Source organism: Phyllostomus discolor, chromosome 7, assembly GCF_004126475.2.
Source record: "Phyllostomus discolor isolate MPI-MPIP mPhyDis1 chromosome 7, mPhyDis1.pri.v3, whole genome shotgun sequence".
In the NCBI taxonomy this organism is placed as follows: Eukaryota; Metazoa; Chordata; class Mammalia; order Chiroptera; family Phyllostomidae; genus Phyllostomus; species Phyllostomus discolor.
Window position 1 is genome coordinate 7,524,588 of NC_040909.2, and position 27,599 is coordinate 7,552,186.

Here is a 27,599-nt window from a genome sequence, read left to right on the forward strand (position 1 = left end):
TTACCTTTCCCTAAATGGGACCTTTATCACCTAGCTTCACAGGACCCACTTCTGAGAAAAGCCACATTCTCTTGCAGGCGACATGACCGCCGAAGGGACAGTTAAAAGCAAAGGCCTTGCCTGTGGGAGCTTTGTTTCCATTTTCCGAACATCTGCCTCTGAAATGCTCGTGTTCTGTGCTGCACTCCCGACAGATATCATGTTCAAGGACAGAGCAGGCCTCACTGGCACACGGGAGGAAGGAGACCGCAGAGGTGTCTGCACCCCTGACCCATCACTCGGCCAGGTGGGTCCTGTGGTGCCGCATGAGGTGCGAGTTGGAGATGAAGGCTGAGCCACACTTCTCACACTCGTAGGGCTTCTCCCCGGTGTGCGTCCGCTGGTGCACGGTGAGGCTCGACCTCTGCCGGAAGGCCTTGCCACACTCGCTGCACGTGTACGGCTTCTCCCCATTATGGATCCTCTGATGAATGAGCAGGTACGAGCTGCAGGTGAAGGCCTTCCCACACTCATTACACACGTAGGGAAGGTCTCCACTGTGAATCCTCTGGTGCACGATAAGGCAAGAGAGCTGGCTGAAGGCTTTTCCACACTCGCTGCAGTCGTACGGCTTCTCCGCAGTGTGGATTCTCTGGTGCACGATCAGGTGTGAGAAACAACTGAAGGCCTTCCCACACTCTTTACACTCATATGGCTTCTCACCGGTATGGCTTCGCTGGTGCACAATAAGATTGGCGCTCTGGGTGAAGGCTTTGCCGCAGTCGCCGCAGGCGAAGGGCTTCTCCCCGGTGTGGATCCTCTGGTGGACGATGAGGTTGGAGCTCCGAGTAAATGTCTTCCCACACTCGTTACATTCATAGCACTTTTCCGTGATGTGGACCTTCTGGTGCCGGGCGAGCTGGGAGCTGTAACTGAAGGCTTTCTCACACTCGCTGCACTTGAAGGTCTTCTCCAAGGAGTGGATCTTCTGGTGCACCGTCAGGTTGGAACTCTGCGTGAAGGCTTTCCCACACTTGGCGCACACGTAGGGCTTCTGCCCGGTGTGGATTCGCTGGTGCACGACGAGGTTGGCGCTCTGAATGAAGGCCTTCCCACACTCGTGACACTCGAAGGGCTTCTCCCCAGTGTGGATGCGTTGGTGCACCACCAGGTTGGCGCTCTGGCTAAAGCCCTTCCCACACATGCTGCAGGTGAAGGGTTTCTGCCCCGGCTGGCTTCTCTGGTTCCGAACGGGGCCAGAACCGAGGCGGCATCTCTCCTCGGGTTTCTGACGTTCCTGCTCTTCCTCCTCTTTGAAGCTTTCGGGAACGTGACAGTCCTTCACGGCCACGTGTCTGACGTCTTTCTTCTCCCTCTTTATCCTCTGCCTCTTTAACGTGGTCCCTCTCTCACACCTTCCTTCTAACTCCGGTCCCTGAGAGGCAGCTTTCTGGAGTCTTCCTGGTATCAGGAAGGGTTTTTCTGCTTCGTCACATATTTCAGTTTTTGGAACCAGTAACTGTGGGTGCTTGGTCTCAGCTCCTGAAACAAACAAAATACACGTCAGCTTTTGCTGACCTGGAGAAAGAGCAGGATCGTAACGTCACGATGGTCAGGAAGTGTGCGACTCCGGAGTCTGTGAAAGGGCCCATCGAAGGAAAGAATCCCCTCACATGTCGCCCCCCCTCCAACAGGTTCTTCTGCCGGGTCGGTGACCTCCCACGCCCAGAGCGGAACCCCGATTCTTGGCCTCCCCGGCACTTCCCTTAACCTCCATCAGACACTTAACGCGCCACCTGGCGCCAGGGTGGCCGCCCCCAGACAGGTCTCCTCCCAGCGGCCTGAGGCCCAAGCGCACCAGGGGACCCACCCAGAAGGGCACCAGCGTGTGCCCAGGCTGGTCTCCCCACCTCAGCCTCCTGGTGCGGATCCGCTCACAACCCACCGGCTCACTGGGGAGACTCCCTGCACGCGAGGGGAGATCGAGGCAACCGAGGCGCTGTGCATGAGGACGCTGATCTCAAAGCGAAGGGAAGCAGGGACAGAAAGGGCCGCGCTGGACTCCAAGACGACTACAGTGGCCAAGGGCCCCCGAAACACCGAGAGGCTGTGCAGCAGCGCAGGATGAGAACGTGAGTCCCGGAGCCAGACTGCGTGGTTTCAAATCCCCGCTCTGCCACGTACCGATCGCATGACTTGGGGCCGGTAACTTCTCTGTGCCTCAGTTTCCTCACCTCTGAAACGCACACAGTAGCGTATCTACCTCATCAGGCCACGGGGGGAGGAACTGGGCTCCTCTACGTCCACTGCCGAGAGGAGCCACGGAGCACGGGGGGCGGCTCTGTGTCTGCAGGGACTTGCGGCCTGACCAGCGGCGCCGTGGCTGGGAGCCGGGAGGGGAGGTGAACCTTGGGGATGGCACTTCCTGTGGGGACAGGTGGCAGCACTAGAGGGACTAAAGGACAATGGAGCCCTAGTGTTGAGGAAACAGCCAAGCTTTGTGTCAGAGAGAGCTGCCCTTCTGAGTTAAGTGTGAGACATGGTGTAGCCTGCTCCACCGTACCAAACAATATCATGAGAACGTCAAAACTTATTTTATTTAAAAAATGTTTAAAGATTTTATTTATTTATTTTTAGTAAGAAGGGAAGGGAGGGAGAAAGAGAGGGAAAGAAACATCAATGTGTGGTTGCCTCTCGCCCACCCCCGGCTGGGAACCTGGCCCACAACCCAGGAGTGCGCCCTGACTGGGAATCGAACCAGCGACCCTTTCGATTCACAGGCCGGCACTCAGTCCACTGAGCCACACCAGCCAGGGCTGAAACTTCCTGAAGTTTTAGAACTCTGACTAGTCTCTGGTTACTGTACATCAGGACCCCGATGGTGTCAACATGGGGTCCCGCAGCCAGTGACATCACAGCTCTGCCTGTCTCCTCTCCAGCCCACTGCCCTTGACCGTGCAATGAGCACCCACTCAGCCAGGGCCACACTCCACCAGAGCTGGCGGAGCAAACTGTTATTAAGTGTCTGGGAATTAAATAGAGCTCAGGAACCCCAATCAAACAATAAGGAAAGTGGGATAAGGGTCAGCGGGGTGGGGAGCCAGGCCTTCCCACTGCAGAGTCGGCTCGGAAGGGAGCGGCTGTATCACACAGCAACTGCCGGGGGGGGGGGGACCCGGCACGCACGGGATGCCCTACCAGCTCAGGCCAGTGGCACTCTCTGACCAGAGGTGTGTGGCTGCAAGAGAGCAATACAAGGGGCCAGACGACGGCCCATTTGGCTGCCTGGTTAGGACTGTGGTGACGTGAATGACGTGTGGTGTCATTCAGTAAGAAGGGCGGGGTCACAGAAAGGAGAGGCCTGAGCAAGAGATGCAGCAGAGCCCTGAACGTGACAAAAAAAAAAAAAAATCTGCAATGTTCACCTTTTTCTGGTTTTGTCTACTCTGACCGTTCTCTCTCTCTCTTTTTTTTCAAAGCTGCTCCATTTTCCTTCCTGTCATTTAACTGTTCTTGTATCTTCTTACTTTCTCTATCTACCTCTTTTCCCTACTGCCTCTCTTATTGCTCTCCTCTCCTGGTGTTTATTTTTTAAAATTTTAAGTGAACCATTCCAACTTTTCCCTTGTATAGTTTCATGTCTCTTCCACTTTTCTTCTGCTCATTACACTCCTTTCGTTTCCATTTTCTACTATTCTTTACCACCTACACCACACCTTATTGTTCTCCCTTCTACCGCTCCTTCCCTACCCTTCCCACCCCCTTCTCTCCTCCGGCTCCTCACCACTAACACGAGGGGGGCCCATGCCCTGCCAAGCAGGTTCCCCGACAGAACAAGCCCAGGAACCCATCACTCATCACCTCACTCGCTCCCCTGACCGCACCCCCACCTTCCTCACTGTGAGACTCAGGAAGATACGAAAGATGAAGATGGGTGGGAACTACTGAACCAATCAGACCCATAATAGAGGCGTTGTTTGTATCTGCATAACGCTGTGCGCTAAAATTCTTACAGAACCAGGAACAAGGGCAGCTCACGAGGCCGTGCTGTAGCTGCCTGTTTATCTGCTCCATCGCGCAGACAGACGAGGGGCGAGGGTCTGGGCAAGGGCCCGGAGGGCGGGGCCCATCCTGCGTGCTCAAGCTCAAACCAAAATCAAAAGAAAAATATTTTTCTTTCACTTTTTAATTAGCTGCTGACTATATCCTGACATATGAAGGGTAATTTGATATACTAAATTTATAAGTCTAGTTCATTAGACTTACTGAAGATTTATGTTTATCAAGATTTATAAGATTTATAAGTCTGCCTGTTTAGGCGTTGGAAATGTTCTAAAGAACTAAAAATATCAAATTTACAATTTAATATATTTTTTATTTGAGAAAATAAAAATAGATTGTTATGTAGGTGGAATTAAATGACCAGAAGTTTAAACTTGAAGGTTACCTAACCATGAGTTAAAGAAAAACTACAAGTGTTCTCATGTTTATAAAAATACTTCTAGATGTATAAATTAACTAAAAATAAGGAATACTTAAAAACTTCAAAACTTGATTTTAAATGTATTGACTTTAATAAATTTAATATTGTATAGGAAACTGTAAACTCTCTCAGACTTCAAAAACCCAGTAACATGTCAAAACTCCAAAGCACTGTCATGCGTATCACACGACTTTACATCAAGATGAAACCTCTCCTTTGCTTGTGTGGGGGCTGAAAGCGGGCAGGCCTGTCTCGTCCCCGCTCTGTCCCCAGCACAACCACCCTGGTGTACAGGAAGCCAGCCCCGACAAGCCCTGCGTCTGCTGAATGAAGGCAGCCCCACCTCCCAGAACAGGAAGTGGGGGTCCGGAGAAGGAGTGGACTGGCTCAAGGTCACGCAGTTATCAGAGGCGGAGGAGCCACCACCCGCAGGTCTCTCTCACTTCTCAGAGCTCAGTGTCCCCACCATCACCTGCTGCTGGGGAAGTGCTGGCAGCACATGGAAGTCAGTCTTGGCTGGGAACAGTCCTGAAGGAGGAGGCAGAGAAGGAACACGGAGGCCATCCCCGGTGGGTGAGTGCAGTGGTTGGAGTTAAGATTATGAAGCAGAGAGTAAGTGGTACATGGGCATGCGCCACTGGGAACGGAACAGAGAGCAGAAAGTGGGGAACAGAATCTGCGGAGAGTTTGAGCAATAAGTAAAAAGAGGACAAGAAGGTGGAGATCCTCACCGTCCTCAAAACACTGGTTTCGGGAAGTGACTTGGTTTGCAAACGCCCAAGCACCTGGCTAGGGAGGAGAGTGGTTCCACAAATGCAGGCTCTGCCCTGTGCCAGGCAGACACACGAAACGAGTGCCAGAGGGGCCTCAGCAGTAACCAGGGGGTAGGGTGGGGGGCTGCCTCCTCAATGCAGGACTCACGGCGACCTCTTCTCACCCACAGTTACGAGTCACTCCGCCAGCAAGCTTCTGCCACTGCTAGCCACACAGAACATACTTGCCTTTCCTGAGTCCCGGCTTAGAGAACCAGGGGATACGCCACCGAACCCTCCATGAAGAGGGTTTTGAACACCATCACAGCTGACACAACTGCTCAAAACCTTATAGAATCTGCACAGAGATCGAGGAAAACAGAACACCCCCCAGGGCATTTTCTCAAAATCACCACAAAAGTTGAGCCCTGCTACCTTAGGTAGCTTTTCTTGCAGGCACACCAACCAACCTACGCTAAACACGGAGTACATGAAGGGGACATGCACCTCCACGTGTGAATAGATATAAAACCTGCTGAACAACAAATGTGAGGAAAAGGTGAATCTGAAGTTCCCCTGTGTTTGTCTGGGGTCTTGCCTGTATGCAAAAATAAGCCATTTCCCGTAACAAATGCATAGGCATCTTCTAGCATTCTGAATCAGGGGGCTGCACTTACCCAGAGAGGCCACGTTCCCATGGGTCTCCAGTACCTCGCTCCTGGCCAGATGCCCTAGTAACGAGTGGCTGCCGGGGGCTGCGGCAGCAGGCGCCTCCGGCGTTGCCTTCAGGACTACCGCCATGTCCCAGAACATGTTCTGACCCTAGAGACAGGCAGGCACAGGTGCGTGTATGAGAGGACGGCGGGGTGGGTGGGAGTCAGGTGCAATGACAGCTTTTGAGGATGAGAATGTTTAAGTATCTGTTCCTGAAAACCATAAAACAAACAACACCCCTCCCAAAAAAACACTTTTTTTTTTAAAAAGAAAAAGGGTGCCAGAGTCTTTCCTAATTCCCCCAGAGAAATCAGGCAGAAAAGCAAGCCTGCCAGCTTCTCCCCTCTCGGTCTGATCCGCTGCACTGCTCTCTCTCGCATCCAAACCTCACCTGCCAGTGAACGCAGGATGAGAGAGCACATGGAGACAGTGTGCAGAGTAGAATTTTCTAAGACCTAAAGATCAAAGATGACCACATTATTACAGGGAACCTCACCTGGCTAGCACCGCCAAGGGGGGTGTTTGAAAACGTAAGGACCACAGCGAGGTGTACAGCCGCACCACTCCAAGTGTGGTCCGCAGTTCGAGAGAACTGCCATCACCTGTGGGCTTGTGGGCAATGCAGACTCTCGGGCCACACCCCAGGCCTTCTGAATCAGAACCTGCACTTTAACAAGACCCTCCTGCAGGGGTTCCTAAGCATACTGAAGTTTGAGAAACGTAGGTTAGAGTTCACAAATCCTGACTAGGATCACCTGAACAGTTTTTAAAACTATAAAAGTCCGAGTTTCCTCGCACAGAGATGCTGATTTAACTGGAATGAGGTATGGCATGGACATCACAGTTTTTAAAAATCTCCCCGGGTAACCCTGGGCAGCAAAGTTTGAGAACCCCCGGTTTACAGAGCACTAAATGTCACACCAGTCAGAAGAGAACGTTCGTATCACATTCCAAAGGGCTGAGGGCCAGGGCCCTAGCTAGAAACAAGGCCCCAGGTGTGCAGGCGGAGGGACAGCGTCCCCTCTGAAACCACCTGAGGTCTCCAGTCCCCCCTCCCTTGCTCCTTCCAGGCCCTTGCTTACCTCTTCCTCCTGCTCTGCCGCAGCAAGGCCTCTCCGAGGGTCCTCTCCGGGGGGCCAGACTTGCATGTTCTCAGAGAGCATCTGTGGGCCGGATGCCTGGCCTAGGAAGTCTTCCTCCTCTTCCTCCTCCTTTTTCACCGTCACTGGGCCCCAGGGGGCCAGGGCCATGGCCTCTCTCAGATCGGCAGTCACCTTCTCTGCTCGGCGGCGGGAGAACTCCTGGCGCTGGGGGCGGCCCAGCAGAGGTCAAGCCCCATCTAATCTTCCCGTTGCTGGAGTTTCTTCTCAAGCTCCTTCCCGGGGCCAGGATGAGCGCTGCCTACTGAGAAATCAGGAAACACCGTTAGCACTGAGCAGAGGTCTGCCTGGCGGCCACCAGGCCCACCAGCCAATCACAGCGGTGCCTGGACAGAGTGGCCCCTGCAGCCAATATAATGTCTGTTGACTTTTCCCATTATAAAATTAATACATTTTTATTATAAAAACTTGAAAAATACAGAAAATTGTTTTAAAAAATCACCCCTGGTTCACCTCCAAAGAGATAACCACTGTGTATCATAGAATACATTTCTTTTCTTTTAAGAAAAACTTCCAACCATGCTGAATATTATGACAATTTCAACTTTTTGTTTTTAACTGTGGGGGTTCTTGTTTTCACAATTATCATCATGTCTGTCTATTTGTTTGTTTGTTTTTCAGACGGGACACTACCCCTGGCTGGGGAGGCTCAGTTGTTACAGCGTCATCCTGGACACTGAGAAGCTGGGGGTTCGATCCCCAGTCAGGGCACTTATGGGAAGCAATCAGTCAAGGTTTCTGTCTCACGCTGATGTTTCTCTCATCCCTTTCTTTTCTAAAATTAATAAACATTTAAAAAAATTTTTTTAAATAAGAAGGGAGATTACAACCCAAAGATTTTTGTACCAAAGGGAAATAATAAGAATGAACAAAAGAATTTCAAGCAAAAGAGTGGGAGCCTGGATGCCAACATGTCAGGGGTGGTTACCACTGGGCGATGTGACTACAGGTAGTTTCGAGGTTCTTTCTGCTGGATTTTTACCTTTTCCATTTCTTCCAAATGTCCTGTGAGACTAAATATTACTCTTAAGATAAAAAACATTTTTCATGTTGCCAGTTTTCACACTTACCATTTTCAGTAGCTACACAATAACCTATGGTGTTAATTACAATTCTCACTGAACAAGGATCAAGTAACACAAAAATATACATAATTAAATATACATCCTACACACCACCACACACACACACACAGAAGAGTTATCAGTTTAGTCTTTTCCCTACATGTATGCCATACATGTATGGCATGCATGTATTGTCATACATGTATGTACACCTTCACAGGTTTATTTTTCCACAGCATGTTATATCACACATGTATAACCTTCAGCAATCTGCACTGCTTGTTTCTGAACTCCACTTCCCTAGTTCACAACAGTCTAGTTGTCTCAGGTAGATGCTTCAGTGTCAGTGCATTCGGAGCGCTCACATTCTGGCTCAGCACTCTCAATTACAGCTATAATTTACCTAACCATCTGTTATTTATGAGCTACTACTTTAGTGAAAGGAGTTTTGATTCCTTCCAGTTATGTTTTTAATAATTAATGCTATTTTTTTCTGTGAAAACAGAATAAGAGGGATTATTGGTTGAAGGATTTCATGGTTGACTTGTATTGCCAAATTGCTTTCTAAATGACCACACCAAATCACACCGCCACCAACTTAACCGTACTCAAAAAAGTTCTGGTGATAAAATTATTTTAATATGAGAAGAATGAGAAATGTCTATTCCCCTTTATGTGCTTTATTTGGGGGGGGGGGGCGGGAATTGCGGCACGGGACCAGTGGTAGTTCAGCTGGTCAGAGGATCATCCTAATTGTCAAGGTCGTGGGTTCGATCCCCGATCAGGGCACATACAGGGATCCACCCATGAATGCATAAATAAGTGGAACAACAAATAGTGTGTCTTTCTCTCCCTTTCCCTCTTTCTCCAAAAATCAACCAAAATTTTTTTTTAAATGCTAAATTTTACTAACTCCCCTTTACTGCTATTGAAGTGTTCGTATGCTTTTTTACAAGATGTTAACTTACTGGATACAGTAAATTTCTTGAGTAATACAATACTTCTGACTCCTGCAACAAATCTTCATTCTGCAAGATTATTCTGTCCTTGACTAGCTGAATTCTACCAGGTAGGAAGACCCTTTTAACGCTCGTTTCACCTGTGAACGCGCAAGTCTAGCTAAAGTAGTATCATCAGACTGCTGGTCCCACTTAAATCGGCCTTCAGACCTAGCACAGAGTCCCCTAGCAAGAACTTCCCCTCCACTGTCCTTTCCCTTCTCCAAACGAGGCAGCCCACCTCCTCCACCAGGCCTCGCGCAGCCCTGTTCCCAGGGTCAGCCTGCCTCCTGGGAGGTTCGTGTCCAACATGCCCCAGGCCATGCCCTCCGCAGGCGGCAGCCGGGCTTCGCTGCGGGCTTCCGGAGTAGGGGGTCGGGGAGCCACCCTCGGACAGAGCTGATGACCCGGAGGCAGGACGCGCCGGCCCACTGCAGGGATGGCTGGTCCCGCGCCCGCGACGTTCGCGCCCACCCCCGCCAACCCCGCTCACCGTGAGCCACGGAGAGACCCGGCCGGAGCTCACGGGTTTGGGGGAAGCAGAACAGCGGACCGGGACCTCTGCGTCTAGCGGCGCGAGAACAATGACCGGACAGGAAGTGCCTCGGGAAGGGCTTCCGGCTCTCCTAGTCGCCAGGCCGGCCTCTCTAGGAACCGCGGAGGTACTTCCCTCTCGATGGGTGTCCACTATTGCTCCCGGTCAGGGCTGGGAACCAGAGCGCACAGCAGGGGCGTGCAAGTCCACTGTGGCCCTGGGCCTCAGGGAGGGCGGCCTCCCCAGGCTGGGCAGGGGCAGTCAGGCGAGACGAGTACCCAGGAGCCCGCGCCTACAAAGCATTCATCTGCAAAAAGCCCAGATGACTTTGCTCCAAATGTTTTATTTTGAAAATATCAAAACGGCACAGAAAAATTGGAAGAAAGGTACAACGAATACCTGTATCCTCCATCTGAACTCAACAACCATCACTTTCTCTCATCCCCCCTGTACTATATAGATACTGAAAAACATTTTTTAAAGTTGTAAACATCAAAACACTTCGTTCCAAATACTTCAATATTCATCCCTTAATAGGAATAGTCTCCAAACACCACCATTACAGGTAAGAAAATTAACAACAATCCCCTAATATCCAGCTGTATTTAAATTTTCCCAACTGTCCTAAAATATATATTTCATAATCTTGTTTTTCCAAGTCAGTTTCACAGACTGCATCTGATTCTCTCGTCTGTTTTTAATTTTTATTTTGAAATTATAGGTTCATAGGAAATTGCAAATACCCTTCACCTAATTTCTCCCAACAGATATCTCTCTCATCATTATTTAAAAAAAAAAAACAGAAAGTCAACATTGGTACAATGTGTGTGTGTATACTTGTCATTTTGTCACATGTATAGATTTGTGTAACCACTACCACCAACACACACAACTGCTCCAGTACCACAAAGAGCCCCCTAGAGCTGCTGCTCCCTCCCACCATCCCTAACCCCTGGCAACAACTGTTTTTTACCTCCATAGTTTTGTCATTTTAGAAAATTATATAAATGAAATCATATTCGACCTTTTGAATTTCTCACTCAGCGTGATTCTCTGGCGATTGACTTGAGTGACCGGGGGTACAGCAGAGAATCCCAGTTTATGGCAGAGCAGCAGGTATTCGTGGTACAGCTCTACCAGTGTGTTGCCACTGCCTGCTGAAGGGTATCTGGGTTACTTACAAATTTTAACCATGGATAAAATTGCTATGAACAGTCATGTACAGGTTTTCTTGTGAATGTTAAGTTTTCATTTCTCTGGAGGGTGATGCTCAGGAGGGTAAGTACTGGGAAGAAAACGGCCAAACTATTTTCCAGAATGGACATGCCCTTTCACATTCCTGGCAAATGAGAGATCCAGTTTCTCCACATCCTTGCCAGCATTTGGTGTTAACGCTATTTTTTAAAAAGCTATTCTGTGGTTATTTTTAACTTGCATTTCCCTAGTGGCTAATAATGCTGAACATCTTTTCATCTGCTAGTCATCTATACTTTGGTGAAATGTCTGATTTTTTGCTCACTTTCTAATTAAATTTATGACTGAGTTTGGAGAATTCTTTATATAGTCTAGATAGAAATCCTGTATGGAGATATGATTTGTAGATATTTCTTCCCCTTCTGTAATGTCTTTAAATCCTCCTAAAAGGGTTTTTTAAAAAGCAAATCATTTTGGTAAGATCCAATTTATCATTTTTTCCTTTTATAGAACATGTTTTTTTATACAAATCTGAGTTTTTTTGCTTAGACTTAGTTCACAATTTTTTATTTTATTTTTTGGCCTATGGATGTCTAATTGCTTCAGCAGCATCTGCTGAGAAGGCCCTCCTTGACTGATTTCATTTGGCATCTTTGTCAAAAATCAACTGGGCATTTGTGTGCGTCTATTCCTGACTTAGCATCTTATGGCTCTTTAGTACCTTTTAGAAACAACCTCCTCACCCAGTTTGTATACCTTCCACTGTTACATTTCATACATACATAAAAGCAGAGAGCAGTACAATGAACTCTCAGTATTCAAGCTTCGAAGATGATCACCCCTCCCCTTTCCATCATCGTATCTTTTTGAAGAATTCAAGTTTTTTTATACAGTATCCCATGTTCTGAATTTTATCTCGTGGTGTCATTTATCTTGTTCTTCTGCCTCTTGTGTTTCCTGGAAGCTGGGATCCAAGAAACCTAAGTTCAGGTTGTACCTTTGACTTATTGCATCACATGAGGAGGTACAGTATGTGAGTGGTTTCAGCCTTAGTGATATTGCATTTCCTAGAAAAGATTTTTAGGAGGGGGAAGGGCAGGAGAAAGGAAGACAAACATACATGTGAGAGGGAAACATTGAAGCAGTTGCCTCTCACACATGCCCTGACCCGGGACCAAATCTGCAACCCAGGCATGTGCCCCGACAGGAATCAAACCAGCGGCCCTTGGCTCGGCAGAACAACGCCCAGCCGAGCCACAGAATTCAGGGTATTGCTGTTGCATTTTAATTGGTTAAGCGGTAAACACTAGCTCTCTTCATTGTTCAAGTACATGATTCCTCTAGTAACCATTACATGATCTGGAGTGACCTTCCTTCTGCAGCGTGGATGTGAAGAGTTTTCACATCCAGTACCTCCTAATGACTCGGTGAGGTAGACGGCCTCCCTCCTGATTTACAGGGGAGGGACTCAGGCTCCAGGAAATAAAGGCGTTTGTCCAGGGGAAGCTGCAGCTTGGCTCTTAACCAGGTCGTCACACTTTTAGCCTCGGGCTCCTGCCTGTTTCCACTCTTCGGTATCTTTCATTCTGATGAGGAACCAGCCCTCATGGACCTCTGGGGTTGAAGGAATAACACTTATTACAGTCAACACACCACTTCGACGCTTACTAGTGTTAGAAAACACAATCCTGATGTTCAGGTATTAATAGTCCAGCTGCAGACCTGAAGTTTGGAGAAGTACAACATAAAAGAGAACCACAACATCAAGTTACCAACTCAAGAATACAGGCTGAACTCATTAATTAACTGTACAAAAGGGAAGACGGAAGGAATGGCTGCTTTAGGGAATAATGGGCCTGACTGCCCAGAGGGGGCTTCTACATGGGCTTAACGAGAGCCCGAAGGGCTCGGCTGCGTGAAGAACTCACGTTGCTGAGTGCTGGGACAGAAGGCTGTTTCTGGAGTCACATGCTATCTCATGTCAGCCACGACAATGACAACGTGGTGACCAGAACTGAGAAGACAGTGGCAGGGATAATCAGCTCAAGGGTGGGGGAGGTAAGGGCTTTTCCCCATGAACAAGGGAAGTGACATAGGACTATTTGTCCAGTCTGACACTCTACACCCACTAGGTTTCAAATTCAAAGGTTGGAAAGAAACTCTTCGCCGTGGTATCAGTGTTGATGGCTGTACATACTATTTTTCCACAGTAAGCCAGTGTTGTTACATAAAAACAAACTAGGCATATAATCTATGAGTTCACTCATTTTTAAAGCTGTATTTTTAAAGTCCTCTTAGAGTGCTCAATTCCAGTTAGCTGCCCACCACACTTCTCCTACTATAAAAGTGAATACATTTTGAGTTTCACAGTCTGAACAAACATTACATTATGCCACATTCTAGACTTTGATTAGACCTCTTTTATCCAATTTCACTGACAACAAAATTTCACAAAGATCACTTAATCCTCTTAACAACCCTGTGAGGTAGGCATCATGCCAGTATTTGACTGACAGAGAAGCTGAAGCCGACTTAGTAACAACACACAGCTCGCAAGAGAAAGAGCCAGGACCTAAACCCTGGTCTTCTGATTCCAAATCCAGTGCTCTTCTGAAGTTGTCCTCAAACAGCAGACTCTTTTTTTTTTTTTTAATAAAGCCTCTTTTTTAATTGATTTTTTTTTTAGACAGAGGAAAGGGGAGACAGAGGCAGAGATTTTTGTTGTTTCCATTATTTATGCATTTGCTGGTTGATTCTTATATGTTCCCTGACCAGCGATTGAACCTACAACCTTGGCACATCAGGATGATGCTCTAACCAACTGAGCTACCTGGCCAGGGCTAAACCCCAGACTCTGGCTCACCCAACTCCATGTCCAACATGTCTCAATCTGCTATCTATACAGACTTTCTGCAGCAGTGATTCTATCTTTAAAATGTGTAGTATACACATTTTCAGAAACAACTTACACTTCTTAATACAAAGATATTTTTGCTATCATTTACAAGTATCATTACTTCTTAATAAGCCATACACCCAATTTCTTCAGTCCATTTCAATTGCTCTCAGGTCTCTTTCTAGGTCCTAACAAATGGTTTGGAACAAAATATCCTTTAATTAGAATTTGGTTTGTTTCTGTAGTCTTGAAAGCCTAGAATAACTTTCTTCCACATGCAACTTACTTGAGTATAAAAGAGGCAATCACATTTTTTCCTATTGAGAACTGCCATTTCTCCAGCAGTTACTTAAATAGGCAGAAATTGTATTCCCTTTTACGTATGACACTAGATTTTCTGAATCTCTATCTTGGGCTCAGCTCATTGGCATTGTGAGGCCAAGAGAATTCTTCCACGGTATGGACTTTTTGTTGAAGATGAAGGTTTGAAGTCTGATTGAATTCTTTTTCAGACTCATCACATTCACAGAGTTTTTCAACTGTATGAATTTTCTGATGCACAGTAAGGTTTTTTCTTTGCCTAAAAACTTTACTACAATCATTACACCCATATGGTTTCTCCCCTGTGTGGATTCTCTGGTGGCCAACTAAATTCCTCTTAGATGTGAAAGATTTACTACACTTCTCACACTCATATGGCTTTTCCCCAGTGTGCATTCTCTGGTGTACCACAAGATTCTTATTCTGACTGAAGTCTTTTCCACACTCACTACATTTATAAGGTTTCTCTCCAGTGTGGATTCTTTGATGTACCATAAGATTTCTACTAGAGGTAAGGACTTTTCTACATATATGACACTCATAGGTTTTCTCCCCACTGTGAATTCTTTGATGTTCAATAAGATTTCTGTTGTACGTAAAGCCCTTCCCACACTCATTACACGCGTAGGGCTTCTCGCCAGTGTGGATCCTCTGATGGGCTATAAGGTTTGAGCGGTAACTGAAGACTTTCCCACAGTCGCTGCACTTATAAGATTTTTCCCTTGTGTGAATCCTCTGATGTCCAATGAGGCTTTTCTTCAGAATGAAGCATTTGCCACACTCGTTACACTCATAGGGCTTCTCGCCACTGTGGATTCTCTTATGCTCAATGAGGTTTCTGTTGGAACTGAAAGCTCTTCCACACTCACGGCACTCAAAGGGCTTCTCCCCGGTGTGGATTCTCCGATGCACCAGCAGGCTGGAATTGTAACTGAAAGCCTTCCCACAGTCCTCACATTTGTAGGCTTTCTCCTGCGTATGGAGTTTCTGATGGACCATGAAACTCTTGCTCATAATGAAGGTTTTCCCACACTCGCGACATTCATAGGGCTTCTCCCCGTTGTGGAGTCTCTCGTGGTCAATCAGGTTTCTGTTGGAACCAAAGACCTTGCCACAATCTTTACATTCATAGAGGTTCTCTCCAGTGTGGAACCTCTGATGCAAAATGAGGCTCTTTTTAAGAATGAAAACTTTCCCACATTCATTGCACTCGTAGGGCTTCTCCCCGTTGTGGAGTCTCTGGTGGTCAAAGAGGTACGCGCTCTGGGTGAAGGCTTTCCCGCAGTCGGTGCACTTGTAGGGCTTCTCTCTGCTATGCATCCTCTTGTGGTCAATGAGGCTTGACTTAGAGCTGAAAACCTTCCCGCATTTTTTACAACCGAAGGTCTTCTTTTCTGTGTGTACTCTCTGGTGCAAAAGGAGGCTCTTGCTCCGAATGAACACCTTCCCACATTCCTTGCACTTGTAGGGGTTCTCCGCACTGTGGAGTCGCTGGTGGTCCACGAGGTACGCGGTCTGGGCGAAGGTTTTCCCACATTCATCACACTTGTAGGGTTTTTCCCCGGAGTGGATCCTCTGGTGCAGAATGAGGCTCTTCTTCAGGACGAAAGCTTTCTGACACTTGTTACACTTATAAGGCTCTTCGCCTTTGTGGAGCCTCTGGTGGTCGACGAGGTAAGCATTCTGAGAGAAAACTTTCCCACACTCGTTGCATTTGTAAGGTCTCTCCCCGGAGTGGCGCCGCAGGTGGATGATCAGGCCCGAGTGCCTGTAGAAGCCCTTCCCACACTCCTTGCACTTGTAAGGCTTCTCCCCGGTGTGGATTCTCTGATGGTTTAGAAGGTAAGCGCTTTGAGAGAAGGCTTTCCCACATTCGTTACACTTGTAAGGCTTCTCCCCAGAGTGGTTCCGTAAGTGCATGAGCAGGCTTGAGCGCTGAATAAAGCCTTTTCCACACTCCTTACACTTATGAGGTTTCTCGCCAGTGTGGATTCTCCGGTGGTTTATAAGATGGGAGATTTTATTGAAATGTTTACAACATATATCGCATTTATAAAACTTCCTTCCTTCGGCACCCATTAGACTTTCAGAGAGAGCTGAACCTAACGTTAAGCCTTCTCCAAGGTCCTTCCCCCTTCGGCCTCGCCTCCCCGGCGGAGTCCTTTTCCTCTTGTCCCGGTCACGGAGGACGCCCTTCTTCGGTGTGTCTCGTTCCCTCGACCCCTTTTCCCACCGACTTGCCGACAGTGGCCATCCACACTCTTTCTCACACTCGAGGACCTGGGGAATGCCTCCCTGAAGTCTTTTCGGTGCTCCTTTCTGGGAGTCTACTCTCTGCGACGCGCTTGGCTGTGATGTCACCTCGTCACCCTCAGTCATGGTCTCCCATTCTGGTAAAAAGAACGACAGATCCAAATGTTACCAAGTCCCTGTGTTAGTGATCAGAACAAAATCTCCTGACAAGCTGGAAGGATACACTCTGACGCGCATACAAAAAGAAGGAACGTTCCATTAAGTGGAGGCACAGAGCGGAATGCTACACTGACGGAGCGCTGTAAGCGGACTAACACGGAACGCATCTGGAGCTGCATCTAACGCTCTGTCTTCAGGAAGCAGATGGGAAAATATAATCGGTGTTGCAAAGCAGATGCAAGGTAGAACGGGAAAGAGATCATGGGATTTTACACAGGTGATTCAGTGGTTCAGGCCCGAGGTCCAGAAAGTTGAATGGAACAAGAAGAATCACTTGTCTACAAAGAATTGTCGTTTTATTTCCTTCATGCTAGGAAGACGGCAACTCTAAAGGAAAGAAAATGGACCTAAGGACTCTGCAAGGCAATTTTTAATTTCAGAGTCAAGTGCATAAACACGTTTTAATTACTTGAAAGCAATTAACCTACAAAAAAAATCCATTAAAAAGCAACTTAATGCTTAGAATTATATATTAACTCCCACTATTCCTTTTAAAAGTAAGAAATGGAAATTTTAAAATTATTTTCTCAAAAACATCAGGTATGGGTTAACCCTGCTCACTTAGACATAAAAGATAAGAGAAAAAAATACAGAATGTAAAGAAAAATAGAGACGAGAGATTAAAGAATATGAAACCGTCTAGAGAACGAAGAGCCTGAACTAGATAACCTTCAAGGTCCCTTTGTACTCTGATATTCTCAAATATTTAAAAATGTGAAATTCACTTTTTGCCCTGGCCAGATAGCTCAATTGGTTAAAACATTGTCCACACCAAGGTTGTGGGTTCTATCCCTGGTCAGGGTACATACAAGTGTCAACTAATGAATGCACAAATAAATGGATCAACATATCAATGTTTCTCTCCCAAATCAGTAATGAGATACTGCTTTAGACCCACTAGGATGGCTATAATCAGAAAAAGACATAGTAACAGGTGTTGGTGAAGATCTGGAGAAACTGGAACCTGGATGCAGTTGGTGAGTGTAAAATGGTGCGATAACTTTGTTAAATAGTTTGTCAGTTCCTCAACTGATTAAACATAAGAATTACCATATAGCAATTCCACTCCTAAGGATACAAAGAAGAGAAATGAAAGCATACACAAAACCTTGTACCCAAATGTTCATAGTGCTGTTATTCACAATAGCCCAAAGGTGGAAGCAACCTGAAGGTCCAGCGACAGATGAATGGATCAATAAAATGTGATACATCCATACAAAGAAACAGCATGTGCTTATAAAAAAGGAATGAAGTGTTAACATATGCTACAAATAGAGGGACCTTGAAAACATTATGCTGGGTAAGAGAAGTTAGTCACGAAAGGCCATGCATTATGTGACATACTTTGGATGAACTGTCCAGAATAAGCTACCCACAGACACGGAAGGCAGCTCGCTGGTCGCCTGGGGAGAGGCTGGAGGGAGCGGTGGGTGAAATGAGACGATCGCTGAAAGGTACCAGCTTTTTCTGCAGGGTGATGAAAACATTCTGACATGGACTGGGGTGACGGCTGCACGACTCTGGGGATTCACTAACAGCCACTGAGCCGTACCCTTTGCACGGGGGCGCTGTGTGGCGCACACAGGAAGGCGATGAGTAACATGACCAGTAAACACGGGGAAGATTTCAAGCACATTGATAATTAAAGAAATGAAGAACGAACGAAGGTGGTATTCTTCACCCACCCAGCAAAGATTTTAAACACTGACCGAATCACAAGCACCTGCAGGGAAAACGGGCCGCTCTGCTCTGTCCGTGAGGGTGCGAGCCGGCACAACACTGACAGGAAGCAGTTCGGTAACAGCACCAACATACTAACTCTATGGAACGTTTGGCCCTCCACCACCACAGCTGAGAGGCTAAGAGATACGGTCTCATGAGTATAAAGATATACAGTATAAACTTCTATGGACAATAATATATTAATGTTGCTGGGTACAAAATTGACATAGGGAAACTCAATATTTTCATACATGCAAACACCAGTCAACTAGAAAACATCAGAAGAGATTCCAATTCCGAGGAATCGATGTAACCAGAAACACACAAGAGCTGGCTGCACGGGGCTTCAAAACAGTCCCGATGCATACGAAGGCGGTACTGGACAACCGGAACGGCACGTAACGTTCCTGGATGGAAATGCAGCCTCCTAAAGCTGTAAATGTACGGCATGATACAGACAATGGAACACTATGCAGCCATTTAACCTGCGTGTATAAAACAGTATTTCAGTACAAATTACATCAGTCCATTAGCTAATTATGCAGTGCTCCATGTCTAGTTCCCCAAACGAAATCTCCTTTTTCCTTCACGGCCAGCACAGAGCGGCCCCCCTCACGGCCCCCCAGACCCCAGGATGGACCTGGCTGCAGCGTGTCCATCTCCACCGCAAGCAGCGCGGGCCCCTCTCCCACAGCTGCTCCGCTGCCTTATTCACGCCATGCCCGGCTCCCGGACCACGGGAAGCTACTTACGACCGAGCACGTCATTCCCAGTGTCACCACATGACAGGTGTTTAATGTTCACTAGAAACACGAATGACTAATAAGTTTTAAAAATACTCCATTACTAATGAAAGAAATCCAGTTGGGAATGGATACTGTAACTGTACACAATTAAATAAGCAACAATTCAGAAGAACAGGGTTACTCAGCAGCACCAGCGGAGGCAGAGGAAAGGAGCGTTCTTCCGCCCCGGCGGTCAGAGCCGGGAGGGCGGACCCCGCTAGGGAGAGCGATGCGGCTGCACCAGCCAGAGCCTTCAAACAACTCAGACACTTGGGCCTAGGAATTCTACTTGTAAAAAAAAAAGAGAAATAAAGAAAGGTCTTAGGCACAGAGGTAGGTGATTATTACAGAAATTATCTAAAATAAGAAAATGGCTAACTGAATTATGGCAAATTATGTAGCCAATATAGATAATATTTGCCAAGAATTTGTAATAGTATGAGTGAGGAGAACACAAGAAATACAGGCTTTAAAAATATACACACGCACACACTTGAAACAATGTAAAAAAAACCCTCAAATACACAGGAAACAACAGAAAGATAATATACCAACATTTTGATAGTAGTGGTCTACAAATAGTGAGTTTAAGGAGGTTTTCCCCCTTCTTTCTAACATTCTGTTTTCCATAGTAAGTATCTACTACTTTCATAATCAGGAAACAAACAATCAGGCTGAGGAAGAGGAGGTAGGAATTACGGGGAGAAAGGCTCCTTACCCAGGGAGGTCACACTTCCATAATTCTCCAGCATCACGTCCCAGTACAAGGCCCTCTGGATGGGTCCCAGACACGCCCACTCCTCCGCAGTGAAGCACACAGACACCTCTTCAAACAGCACCAACTCCTGAAAGAAAGGGGTGTGTGTGGTCATCCACGCCCAGGAGCTCCCACTGAAAGGCTCCTTCCCCACTGTGAGGTCAGGAAGGGGGCAAGGAATCACAGGGAATGAGCAGGAGGCCCCACGTAATGTCTGCTTCCCCTGACTGCATGGCTAGCATGGACCTTGACTTCGAGACGGGAACTGGACCAGGCTCTCGGGTGAGTGAGAGAGGGCACCTGAACCACACTTATGTGGTACAGACCCAGCCTTGGGAAGCAAAAGGGATGCAAACCTCACCTGGGGCTGGGCTGTTAGGAGCATGAGTGCCATTAATTGGTTTCTTGGGTTCTCCTCCTGGAAAAGGGCAGAAGCTTCAGGGGCAGGCGCGTCTGAGGAAAGAGGAAAAGCTGCACTGAGATTTCTGCTTTCCCGCCCACTATTCCATGCCCAGCATCTTCTACAAACACGGAATTCAGAAAGACCCAGAACTCTCAGGTCCAGGCAGGCTGTGATGGCTACACAATGACCTATGAACCTTTCTGAGTGACCCCCTTTGTGCAGGGCTGGGAGAACACCGAAGGCATTAGTAGGAATGGACAAAAGGTCAGGGACCCAGACAAGGACAAGAGGGAGAACAGAAAGAGCCTGTCACCGTAAGGAATTCACACAGAGGGCAGGAGGGGAAGCAACTATCTGGGAGCAGACGGATAAGCCATGGTAAGGGCCCAAGAAGAGAGAGACAGCCCAAAGCCAGGGCTACTGAGCGAGTACCATGCGGAGGATCCTGGGGGCTGACCACGGCTGGGTCAGGAGGAGGATCTAGGCAAATTCCGGCTGCTGTGCGGCCCCCAGTGGGCGCCTGAGGAAGTGCTGCTCCTGGACTGCTGGTGCCCCGCTGGGGAGGGTCCTGGTCCAGGATGAGGACTGGAACCTGGGAACAAACCAGACGGAATAAGCCGGCTCTTCCTGTACCTCCAGAAAATGGGCTCATCTAACCACCGTGGACTGCTCTCTGCCCATAATCTAGAACTGGGAGATCAGAGAGGCCCACTGCAAGTATGGAGCACCGAAACAGCAGTAAAACCCTGCCTTGAGAACAAAGGAGCTGCCCCCTACCCCGGCCCCACTCACGGCACTGGGGACCCCTCCCAGAGGAGACTGAACACAACGGTGGGAACGGAAGCCACACCTGGGTGTGGGTTAAGGAGGGAACCAAAAGTGACAAGCAATGATTAAGAGCATGTGTTTTAGCTTCAGACCTAGTTTGCGATGAGACCAGGTTCAATATACTCTTCTACCCATTTACCCCTTTACTTGTTCCCTTCCTGCTCCGGTGAAAGGAACGCTAGATTAGGAGTCGAAACACTTGGCCTTGCTGCCAGCTAGATGTCTGACCTGAGGCTGTCCAGCGAACCCTTTTCTGCCCTCATTTCCTTATCTCTCAAACAGGGAGGATGCATTAGTGATGTGTGATAAAATACACAGCTCTAAAACTCTTGATTTTTATGGCTAGAACTAACAAGCCCGTCTTTGGTGCCATTGCCAAGGTGAAGTTCTGTTTCAGACTTCTAACAGAAATGTTTCCAGTGGGCTACAGATTGACAGTGATCTCACACACACTGGAAACCCTATTCAGATCCCAATTTAACAGTCAAGGACAGAAAACCTTGTCAGAACAAGTATCTCAGCCCAGTCCTCTGGTTCCTAGGAGCCCTGGTAGGGGCGCACACGGTGCAGCCGCGCCAGATCCAGAGAGCTCCATGCCGATTCTCTCACTGCCGTTTACCTCCAGCCTGCAGCGCCACTGCAGACAAGGAATACGCATGCCCCTGTTTAGGAGAACACTTAGCAACCACAGGTTCTTCAGGTTCTTGAACCGAACTCAGCATTAACAAGCATCGCCCAGGAGGACAGAGCGTAGTCGATGCCTTTGTGCTCATTCTCAACTGGGCCCCAAGACCCAACCATGAATTCCTTTCCCCGGAAAAGTATCCTATGGTCTGAATGGCTCATGAACCTGTGTCCATTAGCGTTAGGGCTGCTTATGTGCTATTAATCGTTAACGGAAATCACAGGCTCAGCCTCCAGCTCTGCCTGCCCTTCCTTGATTCTCTCCTTCCTTCCATCCCCAACTCTTTCCCTTCCCCTTTCTCACTTTTAGGGCTGGTCCCTCGAGGTCTCTCTGCAGCTCCTCCACCAGGGCCACGGCCTCCTCACCACTCCCGGGCCGGTGGATCTGCACCCAGGTCCGAATCTCCCCTGGCAGGATGCTCAGGAACTGCTCCAGCACCAGCAGCTCCAGGATCTGGGCCTTGGTGCGCGCTTCCGGCCTCAGCCACCGGCGACAGAGCTCCCGCAGGCGGCTCAGCGCCTCCTGGGGCCCAGATGTCTCGTGGTACCGTAACCGTCTAAAGTGCAGGTGGGAGGTCTCCCAGACGGAGGAGTTGCTCCCTTGGAAGCTGGTTCCCCATTTCCAGATGTCATCCTTCCCTTTAACGAGACCCTCTTGTCTCAGAGCACTGGGGGCCCAGTTTTCTCTTGTCATGGTCGTCATGCAAGAAAGTCTCCTCTCCGGGCCCCTCAATCCTTGCTCGACTTCTTCTTCAGAGCTTGGAGGACATCATCCACGAGACCTCAGAAAATAATTTTTCAAGTTGACTCGATGAAACAGCCAAGTTTTCCAGACCCCAGCCAGCCCCCGGGGATGAGGAGAATGTCTCCAAAGGCCAGATTCTCAGCTCTGAGCAGGGTCTCCTCTGACAGAAGGCCCTGCCCACGGTTCTGGGGACCCTGACACAGGACAACCGGACCACTGCTGAAACCACGGACATGCACTCCTCTTAATGTTTGCTCACAGCACCTCCTCCACCTAAATACAACGTATCCTTTACCTCGTACTCCAACCACGGGCATCCTGGCTGGTCCCGTGAGATGCTGCACAAGTCACCTCACCTCAGAGTCTCAGTTTCTTAACCTGAAAAACAGGAGTGATGACAGTTCCTATCTTATGGACTTGTTGATGTCTCAGTACATTTTAAGTCTCTGAACACTGCCTGGCACATGGATTCAAACGTTAGTCGTCCTTCTGTGACTCGCACTCTCTCCGATGCTCTGCAGCGTCGGCAAGGAACCACGGTGTTACTCCTGACCCAGGTGAGATGAAATCCCAACACCTCCATTAACGAAGGAAGGCTGGATTCAGTTCTGTGTAACTTTATTGTACACACTTTAAATTCTCTGGAAATTGTTCATTGTGCTCATCGAAATATTTGGACAAATCTGAGTAAGATTTTATTGCGCAAAATTTAGGCTTGTTGCTCTCTAGAAATCTTCTGGTTTTTAGAAATAACATTTAACTTTCGTATCACAAAACAGAAAGTCTCTAAAACCAGAAAACACATACGAAGCCAGGGAATAACCACTGCTGTGATCGGGACTGTGCTCCCAGTCCTTGCTCTCTGCCCCGATGTGGGTCACGAGACTGGATACGACTGTACGGCTCTGGAACTTACTTGTCACACGTAATAGTAAATACTCATCACTAGTTTTAAGGGCGTATGAGCCCATTCATACTTAAGGAGTCCCCTGTTGTTATATATTTAGATTATTTATCATTTTCCCCTTTTATAAATTAGGCCACAATGACTATCCTTACTAATAAATTTTTGGTTACATAATCTGTTTACTTCTTCAGGAAAAATTCCCAGCAAAAAAAATTGTTGGGCCGAAAAAGGTAAAGATAGTTTTAAACTTTTAAGATTGTAAGGAGTACATCACTATCAGTGACATATGAAAAGACCTTCATTAATTTTATTTAACACACAGACCCCTAAGGTTCATGCTTACAACTGGGTGAAGGATGCAGAACTATGAGCACAATTTTGATAGATGTATAAGCATCATTAATAGGAGGACATGCGGCACGGAAGGAATTCATGAAGGTGATTCTGAATTGGACTTTAAAGGGAAAAGTGGTAAGACCACTGGAGTATTAGAGAAGCTATTCCAGGGAGAAAGAAACTATAACTTCAAAAGCAAGGGAGGCGGCACACACAGCTCTGTTAGAAACATGCCTTGCACACAGAAAAGGGCAGTAAACTTTGGAGGTTAGCTGGCAGGAGCAGAGTGGAGAGACAAACAGAAGTCAAATTCTGAAGATGGCTGAGAGGCAGAACGAGAAGATGATCGCGTGCTGTAAGTGACAAGCACCAGTGAAGAGGCTTTACATTTTTTGTGTTATTAATTTAAAAATAGGCAATATATTGACTTGGTTCAAAATTTAAAATTATACAATGCATACTGGGTAAAGTTTCCCTCTTCTCATTAGCTTCTTTTGTATCTTTCCAGCTACATATGTATCAATATATCCAAGTGTGTACAGGTAACTGTTTTGTACTTCGCGCTTTTCACAGGTGACACAACACCGTGAATCCTGTGCTGCATCTTCCTTTTCTCAATTAACAACGTATCTTACTGGTCTTCCTTATCGGCTACAGGGTTCCTCCCTCTTTCATGAATGCATTTACCCATCTCCAGCACTGGTCCATAAAATAAACCGTGCATAAGCTGGACTTCATCAAAACAAAAAACTTCTGCTCCGCAAAAGGCAATGTCAAGAGAATGAGAAAAAAAGCCCACAGACGGGAAAAATACTTGCACAAGACATTCATATCTGACAAAAGACTATTATACTTTGTGTATTCCATAGAAAGAACTCTTAAAACTCAGTGATATGAAAACAACCAACTTAATTAAAAAATAGCCCTAAGACCTTAACATACACCTCATCAAAGAAGATACAGGTTCCAAATAATTGCATGAAAACAGGCTCCACATCATACGGCATCAGGGAAAGGCGAATGAAGCAACAATGAGACGCCACCACGCACCGACTGGAATGGCCAGACCCAGGACGCTGCCAGCCCCAAGTGCTGGTGAGCACGCGGGGCAACAGGAGCTCCCACTCAGCGCTGGTGGGAACGCCAAATGGTGCAGCCACTTTGGAAGAGCATCCGGCAGTTTCTCACAAAACTAAACGTGCTCTTACCACATTCTCTAGCAATTGTACCCCTTGGCACTTACTCGAAGGAGCTGAAAACAAATGTCCGCACAGAAACCTGCGCACGGGTGTCCGCAGTAATTTATTTGTAATTGCCAACACCCAGAAGTGCCCCAGATGTCCTTCGGCAGGTGACTAAACGGTGGCACATTCAGACAATGGAGTATTATTCAGCGCTAAAAAGAAAAGAGGTATTAAGCCATGAAAAGACGGGGAGGAAACTTAAATGCGTAATACTAGGTACCGAAGCCAACTGAAGGGACTGCGTGCCATACAACTCCAACGACATGGCATTCTCACCAGGCAAAATCACGAGGGGCAGGGGCAAGGAGGGACGAGGAGGCAGAGCACAGAGGACTTTCAGAGCCGTGAAACCACTCTGCATGATACTACAGGCTGGGGCAAGAGTAGGTTCACAGTTGATCACATGGAAAATAATACAGTGATTTAAAAACTCGGTATTTCACATAGTCACAACTATAACCATATTTTTGCCCCACCCTTTAGACAAGGGATATGTGTCATTATAGATTTATCAAAACCCACAGAGTACACAACAAAGGGAGTGACCCCTAACACCACCTGTGGACTCCAGATAATGGACTCCGGATAATAGCGATGTATATGATGTATATACATTGGTGTAGACTCACCAGTTGTAACAAACGCACTGCCCTGGTGGGGGATGCTAATGTCGGGGAGGCCACGCAGGAGCGGGGACAGGAGTGCAGGGGAGTGCTCTGTACTTTCTGGTCAACTTGCCTGTGCACCTGAGACTGCTCTAAAAGAGTAAGGTCTATTAAAATACATACATGCATACATACATACACACATCTAACCTGGGAAAATGGGTTTCTAAGTAACGTTCCACAGTAAATTATCAGAACTCCATGTACTCTTACTTTGCAAATATCTAAACATACATTGTGTTTGCTTCTCACAGAAGGTTTCTGAGTCATGAGTTAAAAAGAACAAGAGAAGGCTCCGAGGAGCTTAGGGATTCACTGGAGGCCACTCAACTAATTAAGCTTCGTTCTGAATTCGGGTTCTCTAATTCCAAGTCCAAAAGAATGCCATCTAAGGACACTTCTGAAACCCAAACAACCATTCGAAAGCGATGGTTTCAAAACGACAGTTCATTATCAAATTTGAATGTGGCAAGCTGTAAAACGAAAATAAAACAATAATTGTATATACACAGGCAACGATTGGTTGGCAACGACCTTTCTTACAAAGGACAGCCTTTATTCTGAGTTTTAGGGTTTTAGGACTTAGTGTTAAAATCCATTTTCTGAAGTCACGGTGGTCCAGGTAGCCTAAGTTTGCGTTTTGAATACCATTGCATTACAAAAGTAAGATACGGAACTTGGTTCATCCCTGAAGGTGGTGGTGGTGGTGGGGGGAGTCCCCAGGAGTCCGGGAGCCACTGCCCCAGGGGTGCTCGTGGGCGTCAGCTGGGGACCCTGGCTACCGAAGCTTCTGTTCTTGCAGGACAGTTGGTGCGGCGGCTCGAGCGCAGGTCCAGACCTGGACCGACTGGTGCTGTCTTCACAACCGCCCCGCAGCCGGCAGCAGCCGAAGCTGAGGCCACGGCGTCCGCCTCCACGCAGAGCTCAGGAGAGACGGTGCTGGGAACCCACGGAGGGGAGGAGGGCCCGGCGAGGAGCGCACCGCCCCAAAGAACCCCTGCCCGCACCCCTCCGCGCATGCCTACCCGGCTCGACCCCTCCCCGCTCACCCGGAGCTCCCGAGGCGGCTCCAGCGTGTGCGACCGTCGCCAAGGCGCCGGGACGCTGGGAGATGACTCGAGATCAGGACGCGACAGCAGCGGAGCCTCGGAATAATGGAGGACCTGCGGGTACCACGACTTCCGGCCTCTCACCACACCCACCCTGCCCGTCCCCAGCTCTCTAGGAAGCCGCGTCTCTATGGTTCCTTGCTTTTCGCTGGAGGGACCCTGAATACCACAGCTCTTGGGTCCTTGGGTCCTTGGTTCCTCCCAGAGAATGAGTGGGGGGACTGCTGCGTTGGGGACACGAAGGATGCAGGGATGAACCATGTGGCTCTTGTCCTCAGGAGGCCTGGACCTCAGCAGCCAGACCTTTCTGATTTATTTTGCATTTCAATTGAGGTTGTTTGGGATTATATTGGCCTCCTGGGCACCTTTTCTCATCTATTCTTGAACCTACGGCAGTTCTTACAGTAAATAACAACATGGCTTATGAATGACTCCCTGTGAATATGCTTACTTGTTGGTGTATCTCTTGCCCACATGATGAGATGATGACCCACTTGAGCTCTGAGAAGCGAGCCCAACACAAGCCTGTCTTTGTGGTTCTCCTGTTCAACTTTGTCTCATCTTGGCAGGCGGGAAGTTGACCTTCCCTTTTGGAGAGGGAAAGATGATACCAGGTCCTCTGTCACAGATCAGTGACACACAGTTTGCATTAAAAACGGCCCTGGTAGAGCGGGGTTTTAGAGAAAGATGAGAAGCACAACCTTAACATTCAGATTGGGATTTCTGCATTAGTTCATCGAGGTTCCGAGGTCTTGGCCCCATGGAGAGCTGTCAGCCCTCTGCCTCCAGCCTCTTCTCAAATTCCTGTCTCTACGATGTCTACGCCTTTACACCAAGCTCAACAGA

General features: G+C 47.7%; 1 protein-coding gene across 1 annotated transcript; it reads right to left on the bottom strand.

The window, feature by feature from the left end:
- On the bottom strand, positions 1-26,847 carry LOC114501498 (zinc finger protein 197). The gene is made up of 10 exons (XM_028518073.2): positions 26,694-26,847; positions 22,788-22,870; positions 22,052-22,529; positions 20,668-20,827; positions 20,194-20,285; positions 19,794-19,920; positions 14,184-16,486; positions 7,011-7,256; positions 5,892-6,036; positions 1-1,521 (listed from the first exon to the last, which is right to left on the bottom strand). Exons 3-10 carry the CDS (start codon positions 22,448-22,450, stop codon positions 275-277), a joined length of 4,719 nt encoding a protein of 1,572 aa, XP_028373874.2. The 5' UTR covers positions 22,451-22,529; positions 22,788-22,870; positions 26,694-26,847; the 3' UTR covers positions 1-274.
- Between the last annotated feature and the right edge of the window lie 752 nt (positions 26,848-27,599).